The 25,319-nt window shown below is 54.7% G+C and overlaps 11 protein-coding genes across 26 annotated transcripts; 6 read left to right on the top strand and 5 right to left on the bottom strand.

Annotated features, from left to right (window-relative positions):
- Positions 1-271: 271 nt before the first annotated feature.
- On the top strand, positions 272-2,632 carry H257_01035 (hypothetical protein). The gene is made up of 2 exons (XM_009824046.1): positions 272-2,137; positions 2,193-2,632. The coding sequence occupies exons 1-2, from the start codon at positions 359-361 to the stop codon at positions 2,484-2,486; spliced, it is 2,073 nt and encodes a 690-aa protein (XP_009822348.1). The 5' UTR covers positions 272-358; the 3' UTR covers positions 2,487-2,632.
- Positions 2,633-2,683: 51 nt separating this feature from the next.
- H257_01034 (hypothetical protein) lies at positions 2,684-4,751 on the top strand. Of its 14 annotated transcripts, XM_009824040.1 has the most exons (10): positions 2,684-3,419; positions 3,463-3,545; positions 3,589-3,692; positions 3,752-3,902; positions 3,951-4,001; positions 4,068-4,133; positions 4,202-4,244; positions 4,290-4,388; positions 4,450-4,520; positions 4,572-4,751. In XM_009824040.1, the coding sequence occupies exons 1-10, from the start codon at positions 2,711-2,713 to the stop codon at positions 4,647-4,649; spliced, it is 1,455 nt and encodes a 484-aa protein (XP_009822342.1). In that variant the 5' UTR covers positions 2,684-2,710; the 3' UTR covers positions 4,650-4,751. The 14 variants fall into 14 exon arrangements, with proteins under 14 accessions (XP_009822342.1, XP_009822339.1, XP_009822346.1 ...); XM_009824037.1 differs by having other exon boundaries at positions 4,450-4,751; XM_009824044.1 differs by having other exon boundaries at positions 4,290-4,520.
- Positions 4,752-4,849: 98 nt separating this feature from the next.
- On the top strand, positions 4,850-9,634 carry H257_01033 (hypothetical protein). The gene is made up of 5 exons (XM_009824031.1): positions 4,850-5,379; positions 5,430-6,142; positions 6,199-7,342; positions 7,430-8,513; positions 8,593-9,634. The coding sequence occupies exons 1-5, from the start codon at positions 4,884-4,886 to the stop codon at positions 9,626-9,628; spliced, it is 4,473 nt and encodes a 1,490-aa protein (XP_009822333.1). The 5' UTR covers positions 4,850-4,883; the 3' UTR covers positions 9,629-9,634.
- A 357-nt stretch (positions 9,635-9,991) lies between these two features.
- On the bottom strand, positions 9,992-13,841 carry H257_01032 (hypothetical protein). The gene is made up of 7 exons (XM_009824030.1): positions 13,204-13,841; positions 13,019-13,148; positions 12,902-12,964; positions 11,475-12,845; positions 11,124-11,426; positions 10,907-11,059; positions 9,992-10,842 (listed from the first exon to the last, which is right to left on the bottom strand). The coding sequence occupies exons 1-7, from the start codon at positions 13,791-13,793 to the stop codon at positions 10,801-10,803; spliced, it is 2,652 nt and encodes an 883-aa protein (XP_009822332.1). The 5' UTR covers positions 13,794-13,841; the 3' UTR covers positions 9,992-10,800.
- A 99-nt stretch (positions 13,842-13,940) lies between these two features.
- H257_01031 lies at positions 13,941-15,476 on the bottom strand. 2 transcript variants are annotated; one of them, XM_009824028.1, is made up of 7 exons: positions 15,377-15,476; positions 15,148-15,229; positions 14,896-15,090; positions 14,659-14,830; positions 14,448-14,581; positions 14,270-14,403; positions 13,941-14,215 (listed from the first exon to the last, which is right to left on the bottom strand). In XM_009824028.1, exons 1-7 carry the CDS (start codon positions 15,395-15,397, stop codon positions 14,003-14,005), a joined length of 951 nt encoding a protein of 316 aa, XP_009822330.1. In that variant the 5' UTR covers positions 15,398-15,476; the 3' UTR covers positions 13,941-14,002. The 2 variants fall into 2 exon arrangements, with proteins under 2 accessions (XP_009822330.1, XP_009822331.1); XM_009824029.1 differs by having other exon boundaries at positions 13,941-14,403.
- H257_01029 (hypothetical protein) lies at positions 15,292-18,123 on the top strand. Its single transcript, XM_009824026.1, has 4 exons — positions 15,292-15,425; positions 15,503-15,836; positions 15,895-16,700; positions 16,751-18,123. Exons 2-4 carry the CDS (start codon positions 15,522-15,524, stop codon positions 16,875-16,877), a joined length of 1,248 nt encoding a protein of 415 aa, XP_009822328.1. The 5' UTR covers positions 15,292-15,425; positions 15,503-15,521; the 3' UTR covers positions 16,878-18,123.
- Positions 16,920-18,110, bottom strand: H257_01030 (hypothetical protein; the record flags this gene model as incomplete). The annotated part of the gene is made up of 1 exon (XM_009824027.1): positions 16,920-18,110. One exon carries the CDS (start codon positions 18,108-18,110, stop codon positions 16,920-16,922), a length of 1,191 nt encoding a protein of 396 aa, XP_009822329.1.
- Positions 18,124-18,184: 61 nt separating the features above from the next.
- On the top strand, positions 18,185-19,843 carry H257_01028 (hypothetical protein). Its single transcript, XM_009824025.1, has 4 exons — positions 18,185-18,676; positions 18,735-18,836; positions 18,894-19,087; positions 19,134-19,843. Exons 1-4 carry the CDS (start codon positions 18,190-18,192, stop codon positions 19,722-19,724), a joined length of 1,374 nt encoding a protein of 457 aa, XP_009822327.1. The 5' UTR covers positions 18,185-18,189; the 3' UTR covers positions 19,725-19,843.
- Positions 18,819-20,717, bottom strand: H257_01027. 2 transcript variants are annotated; one of them, XM_009824023.1, is made up of 3 exons: positions 20,653-20,717; positions 20,318-20,607; positions 18,819-20,264 (listed from the first exon to the last, which is right to left on the bottom strand). In XM_009824023.1, exon 3 carries the CDS (start codon positions 20,259-20,261, stop codon positions 19,908-19,910), a length of 354 nt encoding a protein of 117 aa, XP_009822325.1. In that variant the 5' UTR covers positions 20,262-20,264; positions 20,318-20,607; positions 20,653-20,717; the 3' UTR covers positions 18,819-19,907. The 2 variants fall into 2 exon arrangements, with proteins under 2 accessions (XP_009822325.1, XP_009822326.1); XM_009824024.1 differs by lacking the exon at positions 20,653-20,717 and having other exon boundaries at positions 19,228-20,264; positions 20,318-20,510; positions 20,557-20,631.
- Positions 20,718-20,812: 95 nt separating this feature from the next.
- On the top strand, positions 20,813-24,567 carry H257_01025 (hypothetical protein). The gene is made up of 3 exons (XM_009824021.1): positions 20,813-21,265; positions 21,323-21,492; positions 21,544-24,567. Exons 1-3 carry the CDS (start codon positions 20,820-20,822, stop codon positions 22,521-22,523), a joined length of 1,596 nt encoding a protein of 531 aa, XP_009822323.1. The 5' UTR covers positions 20,813-20,819; the 3' UTR covers positions 22,524-24,567.
- H257_01026 (hypothetical protein) lies at positions 22,706-24,528 on the bottom strand. The gene has a single exon (XM_009824022.1). The coding sequence runs from the start codon at positions 24,521-24,523 to the stop codon at positions 22,724-22,726; it is 1,800 nt and encodes a 599-aa protein (XP_009822324.1). The 5' UTR covers positions 24,524-24,528; the 3' UTR covers positions 22,706-22,723.
- Positions 24,568-25,319: the final 752 nt, after the last annotated feature.

Raw genomic sequence — 25,319 nt, 5'->3', positions numbered from 1 at the left:
CAAAGCCCACGACTTGCGTGTCTTGGTTTCGGGTGTAGCTACTACGGCTTCACGCCACCACCATCATCATTGACCACCAGCTAGCTTCGGGTGTAGCTACTACGGCTTCACGCCACCACTATCATCATTGACGACCAACAGCTAGTTAGCGGCTATCGGCCCGACATTGAGGTTGGCATAATCTTTGTCGATTGAAAATACCGAGATCGGATTGGTCAAAATTCTTCCGCTCTGTTTAGTCGCCACAACCAATGAAAAGAGGTCGTCAAAAGGCGTTTAAATTCCGTCCCCCAAGGCATTCATTTGTAATCAACGTAATTTGGCCCATCGTGTATTCCCCCACTGCGGACTTCAAGAAATGGACAGGCACGACGAGCTACAACTGCCACAGATGTCCGACTTAAGTCTCGGCGCGACGCTCCAGGTAGAACGGCGAGCGTCTTCTGATCGAATGGACAAGATGATGAACAGTGCAACGCTACCTCCGCCTCCCGCGCCGACGTCGTCGTTCGGATTCAACCCGAGTGGGGTTCCTGGGAGCGGCACGTCACAGCCGATCATTGCGTCGTTGCCCATGGAACTCATGCCGCCTGGATCCGCAAAGAAGCCCAAATTGCTCGTCCTTGGCATGGGTTACACCGGTTCCCGCGTCGCCTTGGCCTTTCGTGAAAAGCTGGGCTTTAGCATTTGCGGTACCGTGCGCAGTGCGCGCGCAAAACTCGACTTGATCGGAAAAGGTATCAAACAAGTGTACTTTATGGATAACGGTCAGCTCGAGATCGATTCCTTTCGGCTCTTGGAAGACGTCACCCACGTGCTCATGTGCATACCGCCTCGTCCAAGCGCCGACGGCGTCGACTCCGACAGCAAGGATTTGGTGCTGGAAGCCCTACACTCCGAGCTGAAAAAGCTGTCGACGCTGCAATGGATAGGCTACGTGTCGTCCGTGTCCGTGTATGGCGACAGCGACGGTGCCACGATCGACGAGACAGCGCCGCTGTTGGCGGGCACATGTCGTGGGCTGTTGCGCGTTCAGACCGAAGCACAATGGCTGCAGTCTGGTCTTCCCGTCCACGTCTTCCGTGTCGGTGGCATCTACGGACCCGGCCGCGGCGTGATCGCGCAGATCCAGCAAGGAGTCGCGAGGCGGATCGTCGATCTCCCAGACAAAGTGTTCAACCGCGTTCACGTCGACGACATTGTCAACATCCTCCTGCAATCCGTGGCGCTGCCGAACCCCGGCAGCATCTACAACGTTGTGGACGACGAGCCTGCGACAGGGTTTGACGTCGTAACGTACGCGTGCGGGTTGATGCAGGTGCCGCCACCGTCGCCCATCTCGTGGGCAGACGCCGAAGCCACCATGTCTGCGATGGGCAAGTCGTTCTTTGAAGAAACCAAGCGCGTGTCCAACGCCAAGGTCAAAGCCGAACTGGGCGTCGCATTCCTCTACCCGACGTACCGCGAAGGCCTCGCGGCGCAGCTGGCACAAGAAGCCGACGACGACATCCTTCCAGCCTCCACATCCCCGCACGCAGCACATCCGTCTCTGACCAGTCGGCGTCGTGGGAGGACACACGTGTGCTTTGTCGTCAACCGCGGCGCATTGAAGACGGAGCCATTCTTGGACCTGCGCGCCGTCTGCGCCAACCTCACGCGTCGGTTCGACGGGTGCGTGCAGTTCGTGCCCGTGAGTTGCTCCTTGTCGGACCAAATTCCGCCGTCGCAGCTCCACGGCGAACCGGCGCAGTTGTTTGATGCGGCGCTCGCAGCTGTCACGTCCGCCGCCGCCATGGGGCCGCTGGACCTGGTCATCCTGCCGCTGTTTATCGGCAACAGCGGGGCCATCACAGAATTCATTCCGACCACGATCGACGCTGCGCAGAGGACCCGAAGTGCCCACAACGTCCCAGCCTTGCGGTACTCGATGGGGCGCTGTCTAGTCGATATCAGCAAGCCATCCGACAACCGCGTGGCGAGAATACTGGCTCATAAAGTGCACGCGCTTTGCACTAAGCACCAAGACGCGGCGGGTGGGGTGCGTGTCCTCGTGGTAGACCATGGCACGGCCAACAAGGAAGTGCATCTGTCGCGCGACTTGATTGGATCGCAACTGGCCAAACTGCTCGGGAATACGGTAGCGTTCGTTACTCCATGATGAGCGGCAGAGGCTAATGAAAAACATGTTGTAGGTGGATGCCGTCGAGACCGCTAGCATGGAAGGCCTTGGGAAGGACTTTAACGAACCGCTGCTTGCCACCGCCTTTGACCAGTACGAGATGCACTCGGGGCTTGTGATCGTCGCGCTCTTGTTCTTATCATCAGACCAGCACACGGGCGCCGGCGGCGACATCGACGGAATTGTCCAACGCATCAAGGCCTCCCATCCCAACTTGGACGTGGCGGTCACATCGCCGTTGGGGTCGCACCCGATTCTGACAGACATGCTCACCGATCGGTACTTTGAAGCCATTAAAGACTGGTGATAAGCAGTTCAAGTGACACACATAATCATCCTTGAACATTGTGTCGTACGGCATGTCATTAAAGCGAGGTCAAGACACGACTGTCATAGATTAGAAGATTAGAGAGGTATTTTAAAAAAGCCTATATTACTCAAGATATTTAATTTGTAGACGACGAAATTTAAAAATAATGTGGGTCTTGTGATACAAACCTTACGCAACCTCATTTTTGCTTGACAGGCGGCATGTGGCGATCCTCCCTCATCTTCGCGAGGAAGCAGTCTCTGTTTGCCGCGGCTGCTGCAGGCGCCGCTGCCTTCTCATCTCTAAACGTCGTATCCTCGTGTGACGGCAAGATTGAGGACGCCAGCACCGCATCGTCGTCGCAGGCACAGCCCGAATTCCCCACGGAAGCCGAGAAAATTGTCGGTCGTTACGAGAATCGATTGCGTCGATTCAGCAGTCCTGAGCGAGTGTTCCAGTACTTTGCGAGCATTCGACTGGACAAGCAACCGTACATGACCCGCCAAGACTTTATCCGAGCGTTGACCCCGTATTCATTCCGCAAAGGCGACCAGTTGCACTCGAAAAACACCGAATTCAACCCGATGATGGCGTTTAGCGCGCCAAAGAAGGCCGATGTCGACACATACAAAGCGTTGGTTCAAGACATCATGCGCTTGGGCGAACACGACGAGTGGAAGAAGTCGACGGACGCGAAAAAGGAAATGGAAGCACTGATGACAAAGTTGACCCACGACCACGACATTGACTTACAGACGCATTTGCTCGTGCTGCGGGAGCTCAACGTGACCTGCCGCGAATTTGAAAGCTTTGTGGAGAAGCATGGCGGGCCAAAAGCGCACCGCGAGGCGTTCTTCGACTTGGTGGATGCCGACGGCGACGGACTCATCTCGTACCCCGAGTACATGTTCTTCACGACCCTTCTGAGCAGTACGCCCCTTCATTTATATGCTTGTCTTACTCTCTCCTGCAGTCCCCGAACGACAATTCGAACTGGCCTTCAAGATGTTTGACAACGACGGCAACGGCGTGATCGATCACCGCGAGTTTAAAGAGGTATGGTTCGATCTCATGCTGCAATGCATGACGAAGGGCGTAGATCATGGACTTGATGCGACTGCGCACACCCTCGGGGCGTCAAGACCGTCGATTGAAGGAGAACTCGACCCCGGCGTTCAAGAACTTGTTTGGCGAGTGGGAGCGGTACGCCCTCTCGACCACCAAATTCGAAAGCGACGGTTTCATGCATCTTTTTTGTGTAGGGATCCTCTCACGTATGAAAAATTTCGCGCATTTCGCGCCAACTTGAAGCGCGAAATCATGCATTTGCATTTCGCGCATTACGACGTGGACGGGAGCAAGGAGTTGTCGGCGCGCGAGTTTGGCATGTTCATGGTGTCCCATGTCAACCAAGTACGTGCGTGGGGATGTGTATGATGATGATGATGTACGTACATCTAGACCGAGTTGGACCAGTGGGTTGAAAAGGTCGACAAGCTGCATGGCGTCGAGGTAGATTCGTCAGGCGGTCGTTTACTCGTGATGGAGGGGTTGGCGATACATGGGATGTGTGTGTAGATGAGCATCACGGAGCAAGAGTTTATGGACTTTTACAGCTTTTTGGAAAACCTGGATGCGATGAAGGTTGTGCGACAAGGGGATACATATATGATGGTTCTTCTTCACGGGGAACATAACGACTGCGTGAGTAGGTTGCCATGGAACTGGTCATGGAGAAGCATGGCTTGGACAAAGGTAATGCGACTCCAATTCGTGTTGTATCTATGGGCGTCTGTCTAGATCAATTCTACCGAGCAACGCGTGCGGCGTGCAATGGAGGCCGGCCGTTGGTGTCCCGCCAAATTGTAGACATCATTTTCGCCCTCTTTGACGAAAGCGGTAGTCATACAGCATAATGCATGCATCACACTCAACTTTAATCTCATCAACGAATACCTAGGGGATGGCGCGGTGTCGCCGGACGAATTCCTCGGTGTGATGGAAACGAGGCGCAGTGCCGGCCTTCGTGAAGTAGTTACTTGCTTTCTGTCGCAATGCAATGTCTCATGAATGTCATGCTAGCGCCGCGACCTGGGAGCCGTCGAGTTCTTCAAGCGCATCAAGTCGTGCTTCCTAGAGTGCGTGGCCGACGCGCCATAAATTGTGATAATGGAGTGGTTGGTCTGTCTCCCAAAGATCCAATTCTCAAATGAAAATAATTTGAACAAATCAAATATAATATCTTTCTTTTTGTATACTCAATGTAAAGAATTACAATAAGTTGGAGAAATGAATAATAATATCTTGTGTTTTGTATGCTCATTTTATCATTCACAGATTGATTCGCACACTTTGAAACGGCCGACAATTCCATAGATTCACCGCGCCGGAATCATGTCAATGACCATGATACGACTGGGATGGTGTCTATACGTCGTAGGAGTCGTCGGCGGCGCTTCCATGGCGACCGAGAATGTGGCGCCGTCGTCATGGGGGTCCACTGCAAGGACGTGCATCCTGGTGCTTTGCCTCGTGTCAATGGCGTTCCACTGGCGCAAGCAGATCCTTGGACGAACCGTCTCGTTTGCCGCAACCATGGCGGCAGCCAAGAACGTCCAGTACATCAAAATCGACAAAGTGATTTTGAAGCCGCTGCAAGCGTTCAATGTCGAAATTGTGACGTGCGATGGATGGAGGATTCACATGTCTCGCGTGGAGCTCGACGTCCGGCTCAAGATGTTTCTGTCCTCGTTTGGACAGATGAAGTTGGTGTGGGTCATCGTAGATGCCTTGTCCGTGACTCCACCAAGCACGATTCCCACAACAACGACTCGAGATGAACGTCCCCCTGTACCGGCGGCACCCAGAACGACAGATTCCATCGACCCCCGTACGTTCACAGAAATTCTGTTGGTCCTTTCTCACCTTGTACAAACATAGCAACACCTGTCACAGCAGTCATGGGCGTGCTCAAATTCACTGAGCTTCAGATTCGTTCGATCTCCTGTGTCCTGTCGGTACCCGTTGTCGTAGACGGTTCCACAGTCGTGCTGGCGGTACAATGCTCCGGAAAGGACCTGGAGCTCGCCGTGCATGACATTTCCGCGCCCACAGGGATCATGACTGCAGAGTTTTCGCACTCGTCGTCGTCGTGCTTTGTCCGGATCGTCCCCCCAGGCACACATGTCCACGACGGCCTCTTCGTTGACCCGTCGGCGTCCACGTCGGTGCATGTCAAATATCTGCAGCTGGTAGTCAAGGCACACTACTTGACCAAGCTCGTGCATGAAGCGCAAGTTGTGGGCACCGGACCATCCCCTTCTGCTACTGTTAGCATTTACGAGAACATGATCAAGCTGTTCCAACAGCTTCAACAGCAATCGACACCTGCACCTATCGGCCTTCCATCCAAGCAAGCGACGTTCACTAACGACTCGTTCCAGCTAATCCTCCAGACCCTCCCAGTGGCCGTGCACGTGTTCCTTCACACCACCCAACTGTCCTGGACCACCCACATCGACAGCCTCCACATCACGTCCACCAAAGCGTTGGACGAACTGGCCGCCCATGTCCAGATCAAATCCACGTCTATTTCCTTTACCACAGACGAAGCACATGCCGTTGTACCGTGGATAGCATTGTCTGACGTTGAGGTATACGGATCGATTGCATGTGCTTTTTGCCTATTTACTTACCGTGCAAATCGTAGTTTCATGCGAATCAAAGCGCGGAGAACGTGACAGACCCAACCAATGACTCTGCCGTCGTCGTCTCAATCAAGACCACTGTTGGGTCTGTCATCCTCCAAGTGACTCCAGCAGTTCGCGACCACGTTACTGCATTGCGCGTAGTATCCTTGTCGGGCTTTTCAACACCGCCAACTCCACCGCGTCGCCGTCGGCGTGTTGCCGTGCACGTGGAATCCCGCGATGTTACTGTCATGGTGCAAGACCCATTGACCAAGGCAAAAGGCGTGGCTCGTTTTGTCCGGTTGGTTGTGGAGGACAAGGGCGACGCGTCGTGCCGTCAGGTGTCGATTGGTTCGGACAAGTTCACGGTGGAGATAATGATAGAAGGCGGAGGTATCCTCCGCCCATCGCTGAGCTTGACGGTCGCGAACTCCCACATCCAAGCCTCGGTTGTACCTCGATTGCACGTACAAGTGTCGGTGGAATCCCTAGAAGGCTCGTTCGATTTGAATCAGCAGGACACATCTAGGCTCCCCTGCGATGGCGTCTATGCCCCAGTCAGTCGGCCCCCTCGAGTGATCCTAACACAATTCAACGCACAAGTTACCGAGACGGATGATGTCTGCATGGTGGTGGTGGTCCACATCCAAGACTCCGTCGCTCATTGGAATCATGCTGAACACGTGGCCAGCGTCGTGGCCGTCCGTTCTCTTGCGCGTGCGTACCGCCAATTGCTTGACGCGGTTCACACAGCACCACCACCCACGTCAACGCTGGCGCCTTCTTCGACAACCGCTCGAATCAAAGGACCACTGGATCTGACCATCGCGTCCAAGGCGTTGGCGCTGCACTTGACTGGCATGGCGCACCTCCCAGCCAACCTCCACGTGTTCTCGGTGCAAGAGTTCAAGTACCATCTGGTCGAGACAAATGTCGAGAAAGCCACGATCATTCAAACGGCCGTCGCGCACGTCGATGCCAGGGCTGACAAGCTGATTCACGTGTCGTCGGTGGACGTGCACATCCTTCACAACGTCCTCACTGGGGCCGAAAGTGTCAAGCTCGACGTCCACGACTTGGCGCTGACACTCCCCCCCAAGTGGAAACTCATGGTATTTATCAAGCAAGTTCAGCAGCTCTTCTTGCTTGCGTCCCTTGACCACAGTATGTATGACCTCCAACCCTATCTGTCTCAACTGCACATTCGATCGATGTAAAGTGAAGTGTGATGGCTGAATAATCGTTGTCTAGGTCGACGCACCAAGCCTCCCGTGGAACTCACTGCACGTATTACAAGTGTTGTCGCAACGTTAGCCCTACCAAGCGATCGAAACAATGTCGTGTTGAAACTCACGGGGCAATCTGTGGATATAAAGTCGACGATCACCGCGTCGTGCCAACTGTCTTGCGCCGTGGAAGCGACCTTGAACGAAATGGACACGTGCTTTTCCGTGGCCGACTACCGCCAGCATGTGGCCAAAGTCGTGTCGTTTGCTACTCAAATCGCCGTCCACGACGTCGACCTACGCGCCTTTTCAGCCGTGCAAGACATATGGAGGCTCGAATTTGACTCGATTTCTCTTGCGGGGGATATTCATGACGTGGGACTGAGTAACGCAGCCACCAACATCCCTCGATCCCGGTATTGTCTGGGGCTTACGGCCGACGTCCAGCGGCCAACTTTGCGCATGGACAAGGTGTTTGTGGCGTTGGAAGTCATTCCTGTCGTTGTGGCTGCGTTCGACGACTTGGTCAACGCGTCCATGTTGGAAAATGATGTTGTCAAGGTGAACCCCCGCCAAAAACTCTTTGGGACCATCGACGTGGCGGTGACCGAGAGCTCGTGGGTAGCATTGCTGACAGCGGACAATCCATTGACCTGTCGCATGGGTCACATTCGACTTGGTGTGGACAAGTCGAGCCGCGTGGACTGTCACGTGGCAGACTTGACGCTGGGGCTTTCAAGTGCACGGGTGCTGCACTTGAGTCAAGTGCACTGGGCGATTCAATTTGTGCATCAAGGAAACGTGGCGAACGTGGACCTGTGGCACGCAGTGGTGTGTGCAACAGTCACGAGCCAGACTCCGATGGAAAACAAGTTGTCGGTCGAGTGGACGACACTCGTGGGGGTGGCCAAGACGTTTCTCACGGAGCAACTGCCGCCGCCCTGCCACGATCGACTCGCTCAAGGCTTTAACGCGTTGCAACAGGTGAGCGTCAGCTTGGCCCTGCGCCCAGTTCAAATCGGATGGTCGGAAGCCAACACCCCAACGCTGATGCATTTTGAAATGAACCATGTGGACGTGTCGTTTGGTGCAGCAAAAGACTCGACAGGGTGAGTGCGTCCGGTCGGCCGGCCTCTTCAATCGCCATGTCTACTAGGTGTGTTATTGACAGAATGGGCACTTGTGTAGATCGCGGTGGCAGCCTCAGTCGTTCGCCGTGGACATCAAGTCGCTGCAAGGGTTCATCTTAGACGGCCCAGACATACCCACTCGACCCAACTCGTTTGTGCTGCAAGCCGCGAGCGTCCACGCTGTGAACACGACCGTGCAAGCCAATAAACACGTGCCCATTCAAGTGAACAAGTTGAGATTGGTGTGGACCGTGGCCATTCGAGATCACATTTTCCACATGGTCGACATCGTCCATGACGACGTGGTGCAGCTGCTGGAAATCGCACGGGGTCACGGCTCGACTTCCAAGGCACCCACGGCATTGTTGGTCCACCAAAAGTCGTCGCCAACGTCCTTGCTGGACTTGCTACATCAAGGCAAGCTTGGTCTATCGGATGATGCCACCCCGACCACCACCACCACGACCACCAGCAGCACCACCAAGCAAAACGCGCCCGGCGTCACACAACACTCCAACAACCACTTCCCCGCTGGACTAATCTTAACAAAACGCTACAGCCTCACCCTCTACGAAACCCAAATCCACGTCGCCGAGCCTGACTCGAAGAGCAGCATGGTGGTAGCTTCGCGGCAGATTCAGATCGAATTGGGCAAGGATCCGTTGGTCGCGTACACGATGGCCGACATCGCGCTGACCGACATGACATGCCACGTGGCGCCGCTGGACGTGGACATTGGCGCGGGCGTGCTCTGGTACAATCCGCACCTGCGCAACACGTTGCTGCAGCAGATTCTCAACGAGTGCTCTATCACGGTCAAGTACAACATGGCGCTACTCAGCCAAGCCACGTTCGTCCAAGTGGACATGCCGTCCGTGGTTGTGGGGATGGATTCCAACCAGTTTTTCCAGTGCTTTAGCGTCGTGCGGACCGTGCTGTTGGCGCCGCCCAAGGTGCCGAAACCGAAACCCAACGTGGCTCCGTTGACCATGGACAAGAGCGTCAAGCTGAAAAAGGTGCAGGCTGCTGTCGCCGAGGAGCTGCGCATGGCTGGTCTCCGCAGCACCACCACGACCGGTACCAAAAGAAACTGAACTCGTATCCACAATCATGTTGGAGGATTCAGATGGCGGAAATACACTATAGGGGCCCCGTCAGCCGCGTTGAAATGTGTGGCGTTTCGAATCGGCCGAGCCCAATGCCGATTTCGCGCTGGACCAGAAGACGGCGGCGCCGAGTTTGTCGCCATCGGCATGGACGAAGCCGAAGGCAACCACGTGTACTTTGATGACTCGTGCACGAAGTTTGGCATCAACATGCAGTGGCTCGAGATTCAAAACCTCAAACCTGGCTCGTCGTCCATGTGCTTTGACGACCCCATGGCCGTGGTCAAGCCGAGGCTCCAGGACGGCACTTCCCCACAGAGTACGTGCGCGCCCTTTGGTTTTATGCGGATGATTCATGTTGCTGATTCTTCTAGTCAAAACGATGCTGTCGATTCGGGCGGAAAGCAAGCCGCTACCGCCAAGCCAAGCGCAGCCAGGCGTCCGGGTGTTCGACATGCTGGAAGTGAGCATCTTTCCCGGCATTCCGTATGACATTTCGATCCAGTTGGCCGTGGATTTCTACGAACTCATGTTCAAGTTCTTCTTTGGCAACCAAGTCAAGACACCCATGACCGCCCACGAAATGAAGTTGCACATGGCCAACCCCATGGCCAAGTTTGGCAAGAAGGAACTCGCGCGGCTGCCGTCCCTGCCGACCGACGCGGCGGACGACTTGGTCCCCGACGACGACGACGAAATCGCCGAAAGCTCGGGCGCGGAGTTGTTTTACTTCAACTACGTGCGCATCGGCAACATTTGCCTGCACATTTCCTGCCTGGGTTTTGTCGTCAACTTGACCGGGTTTGAGCTGGAGCTGCCTCACTTTGTGTGCCAGGGCAAACTGTGCACGTGGAAGCAGCTGCTGCGTAAATTCGAAGGCCATCTGGCATGGCACGTGACCAAAGAAAGCGCGTCGTCTGGCCTGAACCACGTCAAGAAGAAGTTTATGACGCTCAACAAAACGTTCAAGCGAAAAGACAAGCAACCACACTTAACACCACCGCCGCCGCCGTTCTCTGCTGCTGCCCCCAACACGAAGAAGGAGTCTGCGGAAAATATGGCCACGCTGTTTGGGCCGTACCACCACCAGGATGTATATACCAGCCCGTTTTAAAGCCACACGTTTCCAGTACCAATATAATTACACGCCTACAAATGTATCACTTGGCCTTCCACGGCGCTAGATTGTACTGGGTAAACGCCTACAAAGTTGATTCATCCCCATACATAAGTCATAGAGTCAAAGACTTGCGACAGAGTAAGTACCTCGTCCGAGGCAAACACCAACTCCATCACATGCAGCGACCCAGACAACACTTTTTGGCGGCACAAGTCGTGATCGCGCAGACCAAAGATCACGCGCCGCGCTTGCGTTTTGTACTCCTCCGTCGTGTCACTGAATCGGTCGTACAGCGCCGTCTACAACCATCCACTCATCCGTGAATGCTTTATGATTTCCATGCGACAAAGTCGATTGATGGACCTCGATTTCGCGACTGACTTTGGGCGATGTGATGATGGCTTGGATCATTTCCACGACGATTTCTCGATCCCGACCAAACGGCGCGGCGGTTCCCACGACGCCGCCGTCGTCCCCTTCGGGGGTCGTGACGTTGTCCGGTTCGTCTTTCGTGGGCGCCGCCTCTGGTACGCTTTCGACAGTCAAAGGGTTCGGCGCACCCACGTCGACAGTCCCCTCGACATATGGGTCCTTTGCTTCCTCGTCGTCCACAGCCGACGCCGTGGGGGGCACCACCGGCTTGGGCTTGGGCTTTTCATACCCCGACTACAACGTTATCAATTGTGGGAGGTACATTTGTTATGACGTACGTACGTGTTGCATCATGTGTTTTCGCAGGGCGCTGGCTGTCTTTTTCACGTTCGGGTTGACCGCGCGTTGACGCAAAGTGTTGATCACCGCGGGCAATCCCGACTTTTGCAGCGTCTCGAGCGAGAACTCTGTCGACGCAATCAGCGCGTTCATGATGTTCAAGGCCGACGCCACGGATTCCTTGGACTCGCCCGCCACGCACCCCTGCAAGTCGGTGGCCAACTGCACGGCCGTGTCCAGGTCCAGCTTGTGAATCACAAGAACCGACTTTGTAGGACTACTACCGGTCCCACCAGCTTCCTCGAGCGTGGTGGCCTCGGATGCAGTGACCTCGTTGGCCATTTTGGGTTTCTTTGACGCTGGTACCTTGACGTCGACTTGGGCTCGCTTTCTTGCGGGGATTTCGACTTGAGAGGTGGAAGCCCCATCGACTTCATTCTCGTTGTCGTCGTGTGCTCCAACCATTCCAGCAGCGTCGGGTTTGTCTTCAACTATCACGGCGGGAGTGGACTCTTCCGCCCCATCTGTAGCTGCTACTGCAATGGTGGTGGTGGTGGTGCTTATTGGCTCCAAAGTGTCTTGGACGGTAGATGCCACAGACGTAGTGGGTTCCGACTTGTCGAGGGTTACTGGTGAGATATCCTGGACAGTTGGAGCGACTTCGTTCGCTGGAGTCGGTTGAGCAACTGGTGGAACTTCAAGCGGAAAAAGTGCAACGGCAGCTTTGGCTTTGGGCGGACGGCCGCGGCGTTTGGGGGTCGCATCCTTTGGCGAACGGCCCCGTGGTTGCTTGATCTCATCTGGTGGTTGGCCTGGTTCCGTTGGGCTGGCGTCTGGGACTGCCACGTCACCACTACCAACAATCATGTCCAGAGGTGGCTGTTGCCCTTCTTGATCCGTGGTACTACTAGTCGTTGGTGTTTCGTCGCTCTTTGCAATCGGGGGTTGGGCTTTAGGTTTGCGTCCAGGTTTGCCTTTCACTTTGACGGGGGGGATCGTGGTGGTGGTGGTTTCAATTGCAATGGGCTTATGATTCGGCTGTTGTTGGACAGGTTCATTTTGTGTTGAAAGGTCGGCCGCCAGCAGAATCGGCTTTGCTTTCGGGGGACGACCTCGCTTCTTTGGCGTGGCAGCGACGACGGCGGCAGCAGCAGCTCGAGTCGCGTTAAGTCCAGCTCTGCCATCGACACCGCCGCGCGGTTCCGCCGAGCTAGCGTTGGCGACGGGATTCTTGGGCGGACGGCCGCGGCGCTTCTTCGGTGGGGGCTGCGCTGCTTCGCAGTCTCCCAAAGGTGGTGACTGCTCTGTGGAAGGGGGGACGGGGGGCTGGGCAGCGGCCTTTCGCTTTCGCGCCTGCTTTTCCCCCGTCGTCTCCTACATGTCCGGACCGTTTGGTTTGTTTCGGAGAATCCAAAGCTCATTACATATACCTTGTCCAGCACTTTCAAAACGACCCACGCCACGCGCTTCTCGATGGGCAGTTGAAACTCGACCTAATCTGACGTTAGATCCATCCAAACCACGACGAGCAGCGAGGTCCTACATACCGCTGCAATGTCCTTGGCTTCGTCAAACTTGGGGTTCTTGAGCGGCTTGCCTTTTTTAGAAGGAAAGCCATCTTGGTACGGCTTGGACGTGTCCTCCCACAGCGCGACCTGCGACCGCAACACGGGCGCGCTATGGGGTCGTGGTTAACAATATCGTGGAGATTTGGGGCTGGACGCAATACTACCTGTTGTTCGCCTGGTAAAAGTAGACCCAAAAGTGCGTGTCCATCATCGGAAGGAACTTTTGGATCGACACGTAGTCGTTCACGAGCATCTTCGGGTCGCAAATGTACCCAGGCCAATATGGATAGCCGCGAATTTTCGCCCACGCTACTTGGCCGTACATCGCCTTGTCCTGGGCCATCAATTCGTCACTCTTGGCGAGAAACTGCGCCGACATGGACTCAAACACGTCGTCCCACCGCGATGTATCAACGGGTTTCTTGGTCGCATGTTGCTTGCGGGGCTGGGATTTGGTCGGTTTCGCCGTTGTCACAGTGTCCGAGTCATGATCTCCATGGTTCGACCCTTTCTCGGCCACGGCAGGAATCGAAGCGCTTGTTAGATCGACAGGACTGTTGTTGTCCATGTTCGCTGAGACTGTGCGGTCGTCGTCGTCATCATTCCGTTGCCCGTTCTGCAGGGACGTGGCCGTCTCGGCCGTAGGAACCGATGGAACGGTTTCAACCTCAGTGTCGACACCATCTATCCTCGAGGTCTCACTCGTCTCCGACGTGGCTGGAAGGACAATGCCGTCGTTCGCCGCGTTGTCCATGGATCTTGATTGCCGCCTGCCCAGTTCACGTTCGAAGGTGTTCCCAACGTCAGATTGTGATTGGCCCAAGCCTGTGGTGGCCAAATTCCTCAGCGGCGCAATCTGATTGGCTAATTTTAAACGACTCGCGCCACTTTTGAATTCACCAGCGACTGTACACATCAACAGGACGTCGGCAAAGCTGCCGAATGAAGCGTTTACATTAGAATCTATCCAAGCACGGGGGTGGTCAAGTGCAAGATGCTGGCGAGCGACTGGACGGCATGTAGCAAGTGGCTGACCTTGGACTGCACCTCGGTGCTCTGGTTGCCAAACGAGGTGAGAGATGTTCGAACTGTGTCGCTTGTGTTGCGTATTTCCTCTCGCAGGACTTTGATGTCCGACGTGCAGAACGAAATGCCTTCGTCGACCGCACTACGCACCTACGAGCCGCATGCAACTTTGGCTACCCTGGGACATATCGTCGTCCTACGCACCCTCGACGAGTTTTTCAGCAAAGCGTCGATCGACGTGCGTGTCATGGCATCACTAGTTTGCAAAGATTCGCGCAGCGCCGCACATTCCTTGTCCATGTACTCTCGATCAAGGTGCCGTTGTTGCTCGAGCGCGTCTAGCACCCGCCTTCACGACCTGGACAGACGTGGACGACGGTACCTGTAAACGAGTTGAGTTGGGCAAGACAATCCGCAGTTTGAGCTTTGATTTGAAGACGCAACGTGCCGAGTTCCTTTGCAAGCACCGTCGTGTCACTGGCAAGGGATGCTAGGGCCGCTCCATGTTCCGCTTGCCTACAAATCGTCACGATTGTTTGACTGGAATTATCCGAAGATAGAAACTACTGCTGAAAGTTGTATTCCTAGCGTACATGGTAAGCGCCAACGCGTGGACTTGGGTCGAATCGTTTTTCAACTTTTGCAGCCACTCGCCCATTTGATCTTGGTTGGCTTGCATGCCATGATGCTTCCGAATGTACTCCCCTTCCCGCACGAGGAGCTGGTCCACGTTTGTGTTCATTCGAGTTCGTTCCGCTTCGTTCTCTGCACATACATTACCCGCAACATAAGGGCCGTCGTACTGCCGGGATGCAAGGGGTCGGTCGTACCTAGAACGGCCACTGACACGCGCGTCACTTGCGTCTGTAGCGTGTCCAACTTCTTCTCCACCATCAATTGATACTGCTGGGACTTTGTATCCATGCGATTACATTGGTTCTCCAACACGGCAATGAGCCGCTCTTGTGCGCGGAATCGCGCCGATACTTTTTCCAGCTCAAACCCCAAGTTGGCCTTGCTTTCATCTACCTCATGGTCAACATACATGAACAACGCCGACCTCATAATGGTTGCCGTCGCACCAAACTCCAAGAGGACCACCTCCGACAGCGACCGGAACCCTTCTTCGAGGGCGTCGAGGCGCTTCTCCAAGCGATGCCATGTCTACTTCAATATGTGAACCTTTCACATTTGATATGTTGGACTCGCGTGCGAACGACGACTGTAGCAGAAGGGGTCCCTGTGAAATATAATACTTCTACACCCTTGCCACAGTCGGTGCTCGCGATCCTCGGTCAAGTGGCCACCTACGCTCTCTCGACCTGGCGCCATCCCCTACGCTGCTTCCGACCTTTCTCAGGTGAGTCGCGCAACCGACCCTTGCCAAGTATGGATGGAATGCGAAACGCCTCACCGTCCTCGTAAAACCGACGATAGAACAAACTCACACCTCGAAATGGACGCCGCTTCGGACACGCTGGCCTTGCTCCGTCCGCATGTCGACGACGCAGGGGACATTGTGCACGTTGACATCGAAGGAGGCAAAGCTCTTGGCATTGTCCTGGACGAAGTCAACAAGCAAACCGTGATCAAGGCGTTCACACGCCACAACGACGCCATTGGCCCGGTGGAACAGAACTCGAACGTGCATGTAGGGGATGCGCTCGTTGCGATCAACGGCAAGGACGTGTCAAAGCTTGGATTGAAAGAAGTGGGCGAGATCCTTAAGAAGCTAAAAGATCGTGCCAAAGTCCTAGGGTGGCGCGTCGAGGTAGAATTCAACCTCCTCCCATTCCACTCGTCTTGTTGACTCGAGTTCGTTACCGCAGAGCTCGCTCCAATCCATCGACCTGGGAGGAATCAAGAGCCCGAAGCACGCCACACCCGCTTCCACGCCTACCGCCGCCCCAGGGACCAGCTCCGGCTCGCCCACGAGTCATGCCGTGGACGCCGTGGCCATCAACATCGCACCGGCGCCCTCTTCTGCCGCCAAGGACCCCAATGCCCCGCCATCGATCGACGCCATCTCCGTCCGCTGCCCTCCAGGCCCGCTCGGTCTTCTCTTGAACAGCGAAACCCTGGACCGTGCCATCGTGATTGGCTTCCAGCCGCTGCCGGACGGGTCGCAAGGGGTGCTGGAAATGCACGACAACATCCGTCCGGGTGCCGTTCTCGTCCGCATCGACGGCGAAGACGTCAGCGCGTGGACGTTGGACGCGGTGAAGCGCCGCCTCGGCGAACTGGCGGACCAGGAGCGGACGCTTGAATTTACGCTTCCCCGACACCGCGCCAACAGCCAGGACTACTCGCTTCGTCGCAAGGAAGAGTTCACGCTCATGAAGCAGAATGACTCGACGAAAATCGAGCGCGGCGAGTGCTGGCTCGTGGTCGATGCCAAATGGGTCGAGCGGTGGGTGACGTTTGCCGCCTTGAACGGCCCCCCGCCCGGCCCCATCACCAACGAAACCCTCGTACAACCTCGATGGGAAGAGCGGCTGGAGGGAAAACTCCCCGGGGATGCCGACCAGCCCCGCGAACACTTGAAGGTGTCGACCGACTACAGATGTGTGACCCCCCTCGTGTGGAGTTTCTTTGCGGCGCTGCATGGCACAAGCAAGTTGCCGCCCATTGCACGGTAAAGCAATAATGTTTGTGTATACATGTGTGACGATGTAATCATAATAGATATGCGATGGACATCTACGGCCGGCAATTGCCAGCGGTGGAACTCAAGAAGATTTTGAAAGGGCCGTCGCTCAAGGCGGAAATCGCGGTCAAGGAGATCAAACATCGCTGCCAGTATGCTCCGTAGAACTGGCTTCTTAAAGCTGCCAGAACATTTGTATCGTGCGTGTTATGTACTGAGATGATGCTGAATCACCAGCTGGAAGATATCTGTCGACCCAAATGACGCTCGGAGCTCCAGCTTCCATAGCCCCTGCTGCCACCCGCAAGTCGATGGAATCGTAGAGAATAATGAACAGGAAGGACATGTGCCGTGGACGTGGAGATGGCGGAGCGCTGCCGTGGAGGTGGCCGCCCGGTCTTTATGCGCCAAGAAGATTGTAGTTAGCGGAGTGGCAATGGCTGCGACCGTAGCCCAAAGCTGGGGGTGGGCGGCCCAGTTGTAGAGGACGTCGGCGAGGAGTAAGAGATGTGGTGGATTGTGTGGTGCAAGGAGGGCTTCTAAGTGGACCGCGTTACCCCATTCCAAGCTACATACAGCGACAGAGCAGGGTGGGGATGGGCGTGTCGACTGATGCTGCCGGACGTTGTAGCCAAGGAGGTCGAGATTGGAGGGTTTGTCTGTGAGCACCAAGGTCGAGTGCGGAGGAAGCAGAGTGGCTAGTACAAGGCCAAGCAGCCCACTTCCAGATGCAATCTCCATGGCATGTAGTGGTTGGCTGAGTTGGGGCAGATGGTACGTTTGCAAAAAGTAGCTCAAGCAGATGCCCGCGTCCCATACGTGGGATGCCATGGCATCACCATACCGCTCTTCCACCGTGACGAGACTTGGAACTTGGTCGGTAGGTCGTTGGATGGAGAACCGTCGGAGGCATGTTGCTACGGACGCTGACGTATCGTTAGACGAAGGATGAGTTCGCACAATGGTGTTGGACCATACTGGAAGGACCAGTACATGCCCATGGGTACCCATACTAGCACCACACGTGAAGGATTGCAACGACATGGTGGCATGTGCAGAGGTCGCATTATTGGAGTGCAGCTGCGCATGGAATCGCAAGGGCGAACAGGATTTTGGAAGAGAAACGTAGATGGTGGCGTGGCGTTGATGAGGTGCCATGACAACGGCGGATTCAGCGATGGACATTGGGACAAACGTGACCGGGTCGCACGGTCGGACGCCTATGACCCATCCTTGGACAAGTGGTGTATTTGGGTGCGCTGTGATGGCGCTTATACCCTGGCCACACTCGTTTATCACTTCAACATGCAGCTTGACGCGGCTTTCTGCATGGGAAATGAACGGCGGTGGTGAGAATCGAAAGCGTAGCCGGTATAGTTCCACAGCCTGGGTTGTCATTGCTCGATTCATTCTCAAGATCTCAAACAGGATCTCAAACGTCGCAAAACTGTATTATCCGGATATTTCGGATAAATACATGAGCTGTACCGTGTTGGAGGAAGCCTTTGGGCGTCGCATGCTTGATGGCACGGCTGAGTGGTCTGATGTACCCGAGGTCATTCGCTCGTCCTTCTACGTCTTGCATAAGTCATGGCGCGGTTACGACAAGCGGTTATCCCGATGTGAGAAGTCATTAGCCGCATGTCTTGACCGCCAGGCGCGCATCGAATTGGAGCAGGTCCAACAAAGTCGGCGCGACGCATTGTGCATGCCATTAGCGCGCGGAACGCCGAGCGAGAACGAATTGAGAGAATTGCAGCAGAAAATGTCAGCACTGAAAGACGAACTCGCGTGCAAGCTGGACAAAGTTGGCTTTCTCACGACTATGGACGGAGCCATGCGCGTCACCCACGACGAGCACACCAAGCACATCACAGAGAAGCTACAAGCTCACTCTTCTCGCTTTGAGACGACACTACTGAAGATGAAGACCGTATTATCTAGGAAGCTCGTGGCGGTGGAAGGTGTGGCATCTTACCCTTGACCGAATCTACCATTCGACCCCACAAGCATGATATGTAGAGCACTCTCGTGAGGCACAGGCGTCAGCTGCCCAGCATATCCAAGACCAATGTCGTAGTTTGCAAGATCTTCAGCAACACGTATCCATCCTAGATATTTCTCGTACGCATACCAACCGGTTGACCTAAGTCGGCTGAAAACGTTGAGTTGTACGAACAGGTGACAACCTGCAAGCCGCGGACAAGTCGAAAATGGACAGATTAAGCGATATTGAGTCGTGTATCATGACGCTGTACCGGGGATTCCTTGGTCCTGGCCCTGACTCTGCAGCAGCGTCGCACTCCGTGAAAACCCTAGCATCAACCGTTCCTGCAACTCTGCTCCAAGACATTTTGCTCCAACGAAACCGTGAGGTATACATGTATTGACGACCTAGTGTACCTTACTTGGGCCGAGTAGATTCTCGATTCAAGCGTGAAACAACTCACTCAAACGACTACCAAGATGTTTCAAGAACTCCGAGAGCAGCTTTGCGCCGTGCAAATGAATCTCCGTGAGGTCGAATCCACAGTATCCACATCAAGCTCAGTACCAACAGCACTCCCCGTGTCGAACGCGTTGGTCAAGTCCAGTGAACCTCCAAAACAGCAAACACATGGAAACCCCGTCGAAGTGCAGTTTGAGTTGCTGCAAGAGCAAGCGGTGAAGCTGTCAGTCCAGCTGAAGGAGCTCCAAACCATCGCAAGGAGCAACAACAGCCACAGTCCGGCGATGCCGACCCCTTCACCTACAAGAACAGTGCTGTCTGGCTCCTCGTCCTGTGGTTGTGAGAGCCAAGTCCATGTCAACGAAAAGGTGTTGGCAGACCATGTCAATCACAATCAGGACTACGCCACGACGCCGCCGGCTGTTCCTTCCATGCTAGACACCAAGAAACTCGACTTGCGGCACAAGCGAGAGCTTTCCAAGGCTCGCTTTGACGAAGTTGCCCTTCGTCAAAAGGAACGGTTGCGAGGACGCCAGCCCCCGCCAGGCCGCAAACTCGACTAAACAATCGCTTGTTTCTGCTGCCTATCGTAATAAAGCTCAAGATCGACGAACTGTTAGTGGAGCACGAAGTATACAGGGTAGGGCTAACAAATAGAACCACCAAAATCCGAAGTCGGACGAAGTACGCTGTCATTGATTACTCATTGAGCTGGTGTGGCTGCACACGTAAGAACCAACAGCGGCCTAAGTCGACGCTAACGTCATCGGCGGCAATGTCATGAAGGACACGTTGCGTGTCTTGAATGGCTTCGAGGAATGAAATACACTCCAAGTGACGGCTAGTTTCCGTGAACGTTGGGTTGATTCCCAATAAGCATGTGAGCTCCACCACACGAAGCCTCGCGGCTTGCCACAGAAGTTGAGTGGATTTGTCCTGTACGTCTTGACGCAAAGCTGTGGCCGTGCACACAACGACGAGCACCCACTGGGCAAACGTAAACTCATCGTCGTGCTGTTGGTTGCATTGGACGTTTGTCGTACAGAACTCGAGGGATACTTGGCTACATCGGTGATGAATCCGACACCGCAGTGTTCCATCCGCTAGGCAAGCTAGATATCAGCATGACAACAAATGGTATACGTAGTCGTGTTACCGTTGGAACTGCACACAACGTACTCCACCTCGCCAAGGTGAATGGTGTCTACTGTGCCGTCGTGTTGTATCTCGAGGGTCTGGCCATGGGCTGAAATGAAAGCGCTTGACGGTATACCGTCGCTGTCTTCGTCACGAAACAACAGACATGGAGCTCCAACCTTGCATGCTTGCAAGCTGGCCAAGTAGAATCGCTATGCGAATTGTCGACTTGTGGAGGTGATAATAGTACCAATATACCTGAAAAGCAGCGACCCGGGCGTGGATATCGCTGACGCGGCCCAATATCGTCTATATACCACGTGAGGCACTTTTAGTACCATAGACGACACATACTTGGAAGTAGAGGCTTGCGCGCCGTGGGTGCAGCGGCAAGGCCATTGGTGCGCGCCGCTTCGACAATTACGCAATCCACCATCACTCCAACATTGGTGTTGTTTCAGGCGACCAGAGTGATGGTCACGTAAAAGCCGTAACGCCCCTTGTGCAGCATTCACCAAAACATGTCAACAGCAGCACTTCAAGGCAAGGTCGTGGCCATCACGGGGAAGCTTTGCTTAGGCACTCGCGACATAATTGCTGCGCTTGTTGAAAGCCACGGTGGGGTGTTTGCCGGATCCGTGTCGAAGCATGTGACACACTTGGTGACGGCTGACCCCACCGCGTCGTCGGCCAAGCTCGTGCAAGCCAAAAAGTTGGGCGTGGTGGTGGTTGGCGAGTCCTTCTTGTCGTCTTTGCCGCAGGCAGCCATCAAGGAGGAGACACCATTGCCACCTGCGAAGAAAGCCAAGCTGATGGAGTTTCAGGGCCAAGTGTGGTTCATCTATGGGGACCTGTCCATAGACAATGCCGACATCATCACGTTCATCGAAACGAACGGTGGAGTGTATTCTCCAACTCTGACGCAGGCAGTGACTCACGGCATCTTTGAAGAGCCCACTGCAACCAGGTACTTTAATTATGTCTTCATCATATTGGACTCGATCGTGATCCATGGATTGTGTAGCCCAACACACACCTTGGCCAGACAATGGGGCGTCAAGATGCTCAACGAATCGTACATCACCCAACGCATGTTCGCCGATATGTTTGGCGACGATGAAAAGGCAGCCATAGGTGGTGACATCCCGGTGCCAAAGACCGTAATCGCAGATGGAGATGTGGTCGCTGTATCAGGTTGCATATGTAGGATATATTTATTCCGCGCTTAACCCCGTCATGTCGTAGGCAACAGTTCCAACTACGAAGTTCGTTTCCGTGGTGGCGTGTATTATTGCACATGCATGGGCTGGAAGATGCAAAACAAGGCGGTGGACGCCCGGTCGTGTAAGCACTTGCGCCAGGTTCTGGGCGATGAATTCGATACTTGGCGGACTCGGGGGGACTCGGCAGCGACCACGAGCCCCGTCAAGACCGTGAAACAAAACGCGCCCAAACTCCTTTTGGCGCAAACGTGGGAGCGCCAAGACGTCGTGGGATGGTGGATCAGCGAGAAGTTTGACGGCGTGCGGGGGTACTGGAACGGCTCGGAGTTTGTGAGTCGGCTCGGCAATGTCTTTTACGCGCCCGAGTTTTTCAAAGCGCATTTGCCCACGGACCACCACCTAGACGGTGAGTTGTTTCTGGGTCGACGCCAGTTTGAGCAAACGATTGGGATCGTCAAGAGCCACAACGCTGGCGACAAGTGGAAAACCCTCACGTTTATGGTGTTTGACATTCCCACTCTAAAAGACCAGCCGTTCGAAGCTCGCCACGCGTTTCTTTTGACGCTTTTGGCTGACTGTCCATTTGTGCAAGTGGTGACACAGACCCAATGCACGTCGGAGGCCATGATGCTGCAAACTCTGGCGGACGTTGAGGCTGTGGGCGCGGAAGGCCTCATGTTGCGTCAGCCCAAGTCCCAGTACGTTGGCAGCCGATCGCCCACGTTACTCAAAGTGAAGACCTTTTTGGACGACGAAGCCATCGTCGTGGGGTACGAAAAGGGCAAAGGCAAGTACGTTGGTGTGACGGGCAGTCTAAAAGTGAAAAGTCGGACGAACAAGGCGTTCTCTGTCGGCTCGGGCATGACAGACGCCATGCGCGCCGCGCCCCCCGCCATCGGAACCATCATCACGTATCGGTTCCAGGAAACCACTCAAGCCGGCATCCCTCGGTTCCCGACGTTTGTAGGCATTGCCATTGACAAGGAATGGGACAACAAGTAGATACAGTAGCTTAAATGCACACAGTGGATATATTGTAGAGTTTGGCTATATCGGCAACTTTCAACAGGTGGATTGGACTTAGTGCGATGCAGTATGATCGGCGGCGGCGGCATTATGTGGGTGTGGAGCGGAAGGCTCAACGGGCTGTAAGGCTGCATCGAGTGCCCTTTTCGCACTCGTAACGCTGCCAAGTGGTGGTATTATTGATGACCCTGAGGATCAGTTGAACCATCACAAATTGGGTTGAGATTCAACCCAATTTGTGGTGGTTCAACTGACGAGGCCAGATCGTCCGCGGTGGTTGTCTTCACATGGAGTCGAACAATCTCAGCGCATTTCAAGCACATTTCAATATGTTCGGCTTGGAGGGCCTTGGCTTCTTTGAGATCCCCCTCCACGCTAGTCTTGATGGCCGTCATGTCAGTTTGCTGCTCTCGGAGTTGATGGGCGATCAAGTAGCATCGTGCCCATAAACAAAATGACCATATCGCTTGGCTGATGTTGCGAATCAAAGGGGGGTCCAACGCCGGGTCGGCCAACAGGTCTAGAACTTGGGGGATCGCTGCTCTTGTCGTCGCAGGCGAAACCACAATCGCCGGAAAGTCGCAGCCCACGTTGAGCGCTTCGAGGATGTTTGGATTCGACAGCAGCTTGCGCTTACCCACCTCCCACCACTCTTTCAAACTCGTCGTATCGCTGGGACCAGGGATGCCAAGAATCAAGAGCACGCACTTCATGACCAGCACACATTTTTCAGGAGGCTTGGACAACGACTTGAGTTCGCTTATGTTGCTTTTTGTGAGCGAATTCAAGGCATTCTGGGCCGCTTCCATGGCTTGCAAGAGGGCCTCGGGACACTGGGTCTCTTCAGCCGCTGCTCGTTGCACTCCGGTCGAATCAGTAGGGGGCGTCGTTGTCGAGGCAGCATCGGAGCTTGGGTTGGACGCCATGTACTTGGCTTCCTCCAACGCAGTCCGACCGGCCGCGTTGCACAACGTCGTGCTTGCCCCCGCCAAGAGTAACAGTCGTACAATGTCGGTATTGCCCGCTCGACAGGCCACATGGAGCGCCGAGTGTCCCCACGACATGGTGGCATTGACGTCAGCACCACGAGCGAGAAGAAAGTCCACGACCAGCGGTGAGTTCATGTCACTAGCCACACCCAGTGGAGTCAGGAATGTAGAAACGGTGTTGATGTTGGGGCTTAAATCGAGCATGTCTGTAAGCCGCTGCAGGTTGTTGTCTTGGCACGAATGACGCGTGACGCCAACCAAGAGGATCCCCGCAACTAGTTGCCGAACGTGGTCGTTCAGTCCGTCGAAACCAACGCCTTGTTCGATGGCGTGGAATATTTCAGCTCGATCGTTGGGGTTGAACGCTTCTGCCTTGCGGGCATCGAGAGCTTGGAGGTTGTCTATGACCGCGCGGTAGTCTTCGCGAAGACTAACGCGGTAGGTCGTCCATTGCTCTGTGGGCATGGCCAAGTCAATGGTGGCGCCACTTTGAATGGCGGCAAAGATTTCCCAGAGGCACCATGCCCGCGTTAGGGGAATGGGGTCCAAGAAGGGCTGGAACACGAGCACCACTTTGCCAAACGTACGGATGGCGTCTACAAATGTAGTGGACCACCAGCTATGAGGGCGGGCTGGGGCGTTGTGTTGGTCCACGACAAACAAGTCGACCCAAAAGAACACGTTGTCTTTTGACTCTTGCGATGGGAGCGACAAGAAGTAGATTTCGATGGCGGCCACCAAGTCGCAAAAGTTGTACTTCCACGCGTGGGACACAAAGTGAGTTGCCTGGCCAATGCTGCCATGCTCAGCTGTCTTCTGGACTGCCTCTGCAAACGAGCAGTTTTTGCCCAATGTATCGGGCTTCACGACAGCTTCACAAACGTCGCAAGTGGTAGAAGAGGATGTGAACCGTCCACTTGCCACCTGACTGTCCTTCCACGCGACTATGAAGGCACAACTTACACCCAATGAAGGAAAGACATCCATTGAAGATGATATGCTGACGTGTCAAGAACGACAGGCTGCGTCTCTCTAGCTATTATATGCTATTAATAGTACAACGTAATACTAGTACAAAACTACATTTCACATAACCATCACATTCCATTGATATTGCTAGATAACGTTAATCATGGTAGGCGAAAACAAAATCTGGAGTTTCTTCGCAGTCATCCAACTCAATGATTTCTATAACCGACAGGAATACCTCAAGAAGTAATCCCACAACACATCGCAAGCTCACCGTTGTTGACCCCCTTCGAAGCCCTCCAAAGTCAGAGCAGCTCCCAGCCACTCCCACACATCAAACTTACCTTGACCAACTGATGCTGCTTGTGGCGCTTTGGTTGGCTTCGAACGGTTTCAATATAGACGCCAACCACCCGACCTCTGGTCCATCCAAGACAGCACCCAGGCAACCCTCTTGCAGCCCCTACGATCGCGATTGCCCGCGTCAATGCTGTCTGTTCCGATGGAGCCACCTCCGTCACCGTTGTTGACCCCCTTCGAAGCCCTCCAAAGTCAGAGCAGCTCCCAGCCACTCCCACACATCAAACTTACCTTGACCAACTGATGCTGCTTGTGGCGCTTTGGTTGGCTTCGAACGGTTTCAATATAGACGCCAACCACCCGACCTCTGGTCCATCCAAGACAGCACCAACAACCCTCTTGCAACCCCAAAGATCGCGATTGCCCGCGTCATTGCTGTCTGTTCCGATGGAGCCACCTCCGTCACCGTTGTTGACCCCCTTCGAAGCCCTCCAAAGTCAGAGCAGCTCCCAGC

Source organism: Aphanomyces astaci (assembly GCF_000520075.1).
Source record: "Aphanomyces astaci strain APO3 unplaced genomic scaffold supercont1.2, whole genome shotgun sequence".
Taxonomy (NCBI): domain Eukaryota; phylum Oomycota; class Saprolegniomycetes; order Saprolegniales; family Verrucalvaceae; genus Aphanomyces; species Aphanomyces astaci.
Note: the sequence above shows the minus strand (reverse complement) of the source record. Positions and strands in the feature narration are given on the sequence as shown.

Bases quoted from the DNA above. Each gene is read 5' to 3' on its own strand.
- H257_01035 (XM_009824046.1), top strand. From the start codon at position 359: ATGGACAGGCACGACGAGCTACAACTGCCACAGATGTCCGACTTAAGT. The intron at 2,138-2,192 runs GTAGCGTTCGTT...AACATGTTGTAG, and splicing joins CCAAACTGCTCGGGAATACG to GTGGATGCCGTCGAGACCGC.
- H257_01034 (XM_009824032.1), top strand. From the start codon at position 2,711: ATGTGGCGATCCTCCCTCATCTTCGCGAGGAAGCAGTCTCTGTTTGCC. The intron at 3,420-3,462 runs GTACGCCCCTTC...TCTCTCCTGCAG, and splicing joins CTTCACGACCCTTCTGAGCA to TCCCCGAACGACAATTCGAA. The intron at 3,546-3,588 runs GTATGGTTCGAT...CGAAGGGCGTAG, and splicing joins ATCACCGCGAGTTTAAAGAG to ATCATGGACTTGATGCGACT.
- H257_01033 (XM_009824031.1), top strand. From the start codon at position 4,884: ATGTCAATGACCATGATACGACTGGGATGGTGTCTATACGTCGTAGGA. The intron at 5,380-5,429 runs GTACGTTCACAG...GTACAAACATAG, and splicing joins GACAGATTCCATCGACCCCC to CAACACCTGTCACAGCAGTC. The intron at 7,343-7,429 runs GTATGTATGACC...ATCGTTGTCTAG, and splicing joins GCTTGCGTCCCTTGACCACA to GTCGACGCACCAAGCCTCCC.
- H257_01032 (XM_009824030.1), bottom strand. From the start codon at position 13,793: ATGGACAACGCGGCGAACGACGGCATTGTCCTTCCAGCCACGTCGGAG. The intron at 12,846-12,901 runs GTATATGTAATG...CCGGACATGTAG, and splicing joins TTTTGAAAGTGCTGGACAAG to GAGACGACGGGGGAAAAGCA. The intron at 11,060-11,123 runs GTCCATCAATCG...GGATGGTTGTAG, and splicing joins AAGTCAGTCGCGAAATCGAG to ACGGCGCTGTACGACCGATT.
- H257_01031 (XM_009824028.1), bottom strand. From the start codon at position 15,397: ATGGCGCCAGGTCGAGAGAGC. The intron at 15,091-15,147 runs GTGCGACGGCAA...ACCATGAGGTAG, and splicing joins GGTGGTCCTCTTGGAGTTTG to ATGAAAGCAAGGCCAACTTG. The intron at 14,404-14,447 runs GTACCGTCGTCC...GGCGGGTGCTAG, and splicing joins CCAACTCAACTCGTTTACAG to ACGCGCTCGAGCAACAACGG.
- H257_01029 (XM_009824026.1), top strand. From the start codon at position 15,522: ATGGACGCCGCTTCGGACACGCTGGCCTTGCTCCGTCCGCATGTCGAC. The intron at 15,837-15,894 runs GTAGAATTCAAC...TCGTTACCGCAG, and splicing joins TCCTAGGGTGGCGCGTCGAG to AGCTCGCTCCAATCCATCGA. The intron at 16,701-16,750 runs GTAAAGCAATAA...TAATCATAATAG, and splicing joins AAGTTGCCGCCCATTGCACG to ATATGCGATGGACATCTACG.
- H257_01028 (XM_009824025.1), top strand. From the start codon at position 18,190: ATGAGCTGTACCGTGTTGGAGGAAGCCTTTGGGCGTCGCATGCTTGAT. The intron at 18,677-18,734 runs GTGTGGCATCTT...CATGATATGTAG, and splicing joins GAAGCTCGTGGCGGTGGAAG to AGCACTCTCGTGAGGCACAG. The intron at 18,837-18,893 runs GTACGCATACCA...TTGTACGAACAG, and splicing joins ATCCATCCTAGATATTTCTC to GTGACAACCTGCAAGCCGCG.
- H257_01027 (XM_009824023.1), bottom strand. From the start codon at position 20,261: ATGGAACACTGCGGTGTCGGATTCATCACCGATGTAGCCAAGTATCCC.
- H257_01025 (XM_009824021.1), top strand. From the start codon at position 20,820: ATGTCAACAGCAGCACTTCAAGGCAAGGTCGTGGCCATCACGGGGAAG. The intron at 21,266-21,322 runs GTACTTTAATTA...TGGATTGTGTAG, and splicing joins GAAGAGCCCACTGCAACCAG to CCCAACACACACCTTGGCCA. The intron at 21,493-21,543 runs GTTGCATATGTA...GTCATGTCGTAG, and splicing joins AGATGTGGTCGCTGTATCAG to GCAACAGTTCCAACTACGAA.
- H257_01026 (XM_009824022.1), bottom strand. From the start codon at position 24,523: ATGGATGTCTTTCCTTCATTGGGTGTAAGTTGTGCCTTCATAGTCGCG.